The sequence below is a fragment of the Callorhinus ursinus genome, unplaced genomic scaffold, assembly GCF_003265705.2.
Source record: "Callorhinus ursinus isolate GAN/ISIS: 27379988/994484 unplaced genomic scaffold, GSC_fseal_2.0 scaffold25, whole genome shotgun sequence".
Lineage (NCBI taxonomy): Eukaryota > Metazoa > Chordata > Mammalia > Carnivora > Otariidae > Callorhinus > Callorhinus ursinus.
Genome location: NW_027397087.1, coordinates 10,015,328 through 10,021,481, shown reverse-complemented (window position 1 = coordinate 10,021,481; position 6,154 = coordinate 10,015,328). Strand labels below are relative to the sequence as shown.

Sequence of the window (6,154 nt, the reverse complement as noted above, 5' to 3'; positions counted from 1 at the left end):
TTCCTTCCTTCCTTCCTTCCTTCCTTCCTTCCTTCCTTCCTTCCTTCCTTCCTTCCTTCCTTCCTTTCTTTCTCTTTCTTTCTTCTTTCTTTCTTCTTTTTCTTTCTTTCTTTCTTTCTTTCTTTCTTTCTTTCTTTCTTTCTTTCTTTCTTTCTTTCTTTCTTTCTTTCTTTCTTTCTTTCTTTCTTTCCTTCCTTCCTTCCTTCCTTCCTTCCTTCCTTCCTCCCTTCCTTCCTTCCTTTCTTTTCCCTCCTTCCTTCTTTCCTTCCTTCTTTCAGCTTCTCACTTTCATTTCCAGGACTTAATCTACACCTGATCAATCATTTGGTTCTGGAACAGGAAATCACACCATGCTGCTGTCTTTAAGAGCCTTATTCTTCCCCATTTGTGGGCCTTTATCTTTCCCATGGGGAAGGCACAATAGAGTCCCGTGACCATGAGCACAGATTTTCATGTTGGGTAGATTTGGCTTCCACCCGGATTCTGCACCTTGCAAGTTGTGGGACTTGGACAAATGACAGGACCTCTCTGAGCCTCATTTTACTCATCTATATATGGATTATATTGTTGTTACTGGCGAGGATGTGGAGAAAGGGTAACCCTCGTGCACTGCTGGTAGGAATGCAAGCTGGTGCAGCCACTGTGGAAAACAGTATGGAGGTTCCTCAAAAAATTAAACATAGAACTACCATATGACCCAGCAATTGCACATTTGAGTATTTCTCTGAAGAAAACTAAAACACTAACTTGAAAAGATATGTGCACCCCCATGTTCATTGCAGCATTGTTTACAATAGCCAAGCTATGGAAACAGCCCAAGTGTCCACTGATGGATGAATGGATAAACAAAATGTTGTGTGTGTATATATATATATATATACACACCATGGAATATTATTTAATCACAAAAAAAAACACAAAATCTTGCCATTTGTGACAATATGGATGGACCTTGAGGGCATTATGCTAAGTGAAATAAGTCAGACAAAGACAAATACTGTATGATTTCCTAATATGTGGAATCTAAAAAAAAAAAGAAAAGAAAAGAAACCAAGTTCACAGATACAGAATACAGATTGGTGGATACCAGAGGCAGGGGGATGGGATGGGAGAAATGGGTAAAGGGAGTCAAAAAGTAAGTAAGTAAATAAATAAATACGTGCTAGTGATTTATTTTATTTTTTAAAGATTTTACCCATTTATTTGACAGAGAGAGAGAGCACAAGCAGGGGGAGTGGCAGGCAGAGGGAGAGAGAGAAGCACCCAGAACCGACCTGAGCCGAAGGCAGTCGCCCAACCAACTGAGCCACCCAGGCACCCAGTGCTAGTGATTTAAAAAAAAAAAAATAGTTCTAGGCCTTTCGTGGCACCAAAGAGAAGGTCCAAAGGGCCCTCCCTATCTCCACCGGGGAGCATCAGGCTCCTTGCTCAGTGGAGAGCCTACCTCTCCCTCTGCCCCTACCCGCCTCTTGTGTGTGCTCGCGTGCTCTCTCTCATGTAAATAAATAAAATCTAAAAAAAAAAAAAAGCACCTGCTGAATGGTAAGGAATGTCTGTTGTTGGAAATGATGGTTTTAACAGCTCTACAGTGTCTGGCCAAGGCTTACCTCCCTGGGTCAATCTGGCCCACAGCCAAGGCCGTCTCTGCCCTTCCAGGTTCCCCCCAGGAGAGGGAGGTATTCCTGAAGGCTCTTCAGAAGCTGAAGGCTGGAAGGCCTGAAGACCCCCACCAAGCAGACTCACAACATTCCACACCTGAGCCACGGAGCGGGGACGGCCTTTGGAGGCTGCACACACCTTCCCTTCGGCCCAGTGATATTGTCCAGGTCTCCTTGAAATTCCAGCTGCTCGAACCGCCCCACATGGGCCAGGACATAAACTTTGTCCTGCTGGCTCTCAACATGTCACTCCAGTTCAAGGACCTCAAAGTGAACCTGAGTGCCCAGTCCCTGCTGCATGATGGCAGCCCCCTGCCCCCTTTCTGGCAGGACATAGCGTTTATCACACTCTCTCCTGAAGAAGGTATGGGCTCTGGGTCTGGGCATGGGGACAGTCTGTGTACACAGAGTGTGTTATGGAAATGCCAGTGGGGACAAGCCAGACCACAAGGTTCTGGGGACAGATCTCTGCAACACCAGTCTTCCTTAATGTCCCCTTTGGCATGGATTCCTTCTCCCCCCCACACTTTTCTCCTTTCTTTTCCTCCTCCTCCCCTCCCTTTACTATTTCAAGGAAGGGAGCCCGGTTTAGTAGGGGAAGCCTGAGCTTTGGAGACATCCAGAACTTGGTTAGAACCTCAGCTCATCCATTTACCAGGAGAATGACTTTGGGGAAACCATTTTACCTCTCTTAACCTCAGCCTCTCCACCTGAAAACCTAGTACCTGCTTCACTGGGGCTTAGTACATGTTGGTCCTCTCTTCTCCAAAGTGTCCCGCAGATCCAACCCAGGCCTAGCTGATTTTCCCAGCTACTTTCACCTCATCTTTTTGTTTTCTCCCTAGCAAAGACCCATTCCTATAGAATTCCCTACTCCCAGTATAGCCAGTACCTGTCAACAGACAAGCTGATCCGCATCAGTGCCCTGGGTGAAGAGAAGAGCAGTCCGGAAAAGATCCTGGTGACCAAGATCATCACTTTAGCCTATGCAGGCATCGTAATTAATGTAAGTGGCCTGTGGGCTCCTGGGGATCTGGCGTGGTGTTGTGGGGAGTGCAGCCCTCTGAGAATCTGTTCAGGAAAGCAGCCCCTCTTTTCCACTTCCTCTTCTGGTGTCCCCAGGTACCTCCCTATCGGGAACATGAGATTCATCTGAAAACATTGGACAAGGTGTCCATCCTCTTGCACCATCAAAGTCCTTATGGGTGGACCTTGAGCAGGTGCCATGGAGAGGACTGGAAGAGATCCCTCTCTTGTGCCACCTCCCACTGTTGGCCTTCCCCAGGGTTACCATGAGGAACTATGAGCTCAGATGGGAGGAAGCTGAGGGGGAAGAAAAGCACTGCCTGAGGTCAGCTCAGGTGTGATTTGCCATTTCTTGGCTGTGCATTCTTGAACAAGTCCCTGGGCCTCTGTTTCTTGAACTGTCAGATGTGAGGATTAGACTAGCTGGCCTCTGAGGACACCACCTGCTGTGACATTCTGTGGTCCTCTGAATGGGAAGACTTCATGGGTCTCTTCAGTGCCGTCTCCCCAGAGCAAGCAAACTCCTAGACTCTGCCAAGCGAGCCTGTGGTGCCCCCTGGTGGGGTGTCTAGCAAACCCAGCCACTGGAGTCTTGTTTTAAGGAGGGTTTCCAAAAGTGCCTCCAGGTTTCCTGAGGCTACTTCCATCTCTCTACAGTCTTGAATGTTCCGTTGCTCTTCACTCACACAATGGGGTGAAAAGAAACGAGCCCGTTAGGTTAAGAGGGCGAAATGGGATGGAGTAGACTTGCTGTAAGAAAGTGCCAAAGAAGATTCTAGCCCCTCAAATTATGCATGAGAGTCCTTCAGGATTATTTTACACTTGGATGAAATCCTTGGAGCAGAGGAAACATCACTAGAGGCTCCAATTTATCTGACTTTTCCATATGCTGGGTTGAGGGATATAAAATATTTTATACAAACATCTATGAATTTATAAATGAAGCACAGTTTTACATAACACTATCTCGTGTTTCTTCTATTTCATTTTTAAAAAACATTAATGATAATCCATTGAGTTGGTTTTAAGCCATAGCTGGAAAAACATGGGCCGCAGAAGTCCAGCTCTTCAGGAAATAGATCTGAAGAGCAATGCCCTCTGTAAATGTTTGGTGAATTGGAAAATGAGATTAATCTTCTGCTCCATTCTTCTCCTCTGGATCTCTCTGTTCAGGTTTTAGGAGCTGCCATTGTGAACCAGCCACTCTCCATCCAGGTGCTGTTTTCAAACCCCCTCTCAGAGCACGTGGAAGACTGTGTGCTAACTGTGGAAGGAAGCGGGCTCTTCAAGAAACAGCAGAGAGTCCTGTGAGTGCTGGCAGCGTGCGGCCTTCACCCCCATCCTATTCTTTCATGAGCCTTCTTTCTGTTGACGGGCACCGAGGCCAATCTCTGAGAACACCAGGAAAGGAAAGCCCTGGTTGCTCCGTGGAAAAGAGCTTTGGGGTTCTCATGATGCTCATGGTCTTCTAACATTCTCTTTTCTCTGCTACAGCATTGGAGTCCTCGAACCTCAACACAGGGCCAGCATCATACTGGAGAGTGTTCCCTTCAAGAGTGGCCAAAGGCAGATCCAAGCGAATCTGAGGAGCAACAAGTTTAAGGACATCAAGGGTTACAGGAATGTCTATGTAGACTTGAGGTTATAAATTCTGGAACAATGAGCCAGATGCATAGATTTTAAGCATCAGGAGAAGGAGCAAGTTCAAATGCAAGCTGTGCCACTCTGCACCACAACAGAGGCTTTACAGGGCTCCAAAGTAAACAGCAGAGGAGATGTCAGTGGTGGATAGTCCCCTAGGCCATTTGCACAGCTTCCCAGGACTCTGATCAGAGTCCACAGACTCTCTGGTGTCCAATCCAGAAGTGTGAGATAGCACAGAGGTCTGAGGACACTGGTTAGACTTGGTCATGACTTACTGCTCCCACCCCAAAAATTGGCTGAGCAACTCACTGTCATTTTGTCACTGCAGTGGCTAGCGCCCTAGTCCCAATAAACTTCAGTCCTTATTCTCACTCCCTTTGCACCCATGCAGTCATCACTTTCCCTGCAGCAACCCCCACCTATTCCCTGGATGCTGGCAGTATCCTCCTGTTGCAAAGCCAGAGTCCATTCAAGGGTGAATTACTGAGCACCTAGTATGTGCCAGGCACTGTTCTGAGTGTAGCGGAGATGACAGTAAACAAAGCAAAGGCTCTGCCCCCATGGAGCTTACATTCTATTTATGGTGGATGGGAGGGATATAGACATGTCAACAGGTAAGTAAGGTATTTATAGATGATGTATCAGTCATGATCTGGTTAGGGAAACCAAAACCCCTGTAAGAGTTTCTACATACTACTGACTCTTTGTATCTTGGGGGATAAAAGCCTACGAGATCTCTCACTTGGCCTTCCTTTGAATCCCTTTCCATATCACATCTAAGATGTCCCTCAATCTTAATAGTTCCAGCCTCTTGGCTCAAAGTCTGCCAGTACATTGTGGTCCTGGATGGACCTGGAATGACTGTGATTCCAGAGGTAAAGCCAGCTGAATAATGCAGTGAAGTAGATTTTTGATAGGGAATGAAGTACTCTCAGACCTTTCTATTGGCTGTAGCTTGTGTGTATGCTCCTTCTGAACACAAAGCATTTCCAATCATTATCTCCTCTGCTTTCTCATGGCACTGTGCCAAGTTCGAGATGGAGAAAGGCTTGATGCACCTGCCCTCCAGGCACTAGCTACATGACTGAGACTGCTATGTTGGGCATATAGTAAATGCATGCACATGAAATAAATACTTCTATTATATATAAACAAAAGGGTAAGTGTAATTGATCAGGGGGAGAGAAGAGGGTGTGGTGAGAATTACATAGCGGGTTGAGGTCCTATTAAAGAGTAGGCTAAGAACCAGGAGAACCCTGACAGCAGGGATCGGGAAGTAACATATAATTGTTTCATTCTGTAACTGTTGCCTAACAATCATTAAAAATGATTTCAGGGCGCCTGGGTGGCTCAGTTGGTTAAGCGACTGCCTTCGGCTCAGGTCATGATCCTGGAGCCCCAGGATCGAGTCCCGCATCGGGCTCCCTGCTCAGCAGGGAGTCTGCCTCTCCCTCTGACCTTCTTCCCTCTCATGCTCTCTCTCTACCATTCTCTCTCTCTCTCAATAAATAAATAAAAATCTTTTAAAAAAATGATTTCAGGGAAACACTGTGAATGGGAACATCTTACAGAGACAGTAACCTCTGAAGTACTTGGAACATTTCAACTACCACCCTCAGACTCCTTCATGAAGCTTGATTTTAACACTACATTCATTAACACTTTCACTCGGCAAATATTCACAGAGTTTCTACTAGGGGCCAGGCCCTGAGCTAGGCACTGAGGACACAAGAAGGACCAGGGCCTGCCCTCAAGGAGCTCAAGTCTAAGCATGTAGAGAATGAAAAATGAATAGGAGGTTATAACACAGAGTGGTGAGAACTACT

General features: G+C 46.4%; 1 protein-coding gene across 1 annotated transcript in view; it reads left to right on the top strand.

Moving 5' to 3' along the window:
* TGM5 (transglutaminase 5) overlaps positions 1-4,701 on the top strand; it is a 27,734-nt gene extending 23,033 nt beyond the window's left edge. The window contains exons 9-12 of the mRNA XM_025883758.2: positions 1,657-2,022; positions 2,504-2,664; positions 3,858-3,991; positions 4,179-4,701. Of these exons, the coding sequence (XP_025739543.1) occupies positions 1,657-2,022; positions 2,504-2,664; positions 3,858-3,991; positions 4,179-4,332 (815 nt within the window). The 3' untranslated portion in view covers positions 4,333-4,701. The remainder of the gene's footprint in view (positions 1-1,656; positions 2,023-2,503; positions 2,665-3,857; positions 3,992-4,178) is intronic.
* The last annotated feature ends 1,453 nt before the right edge of the window (positions 4,702-6,154 follow it).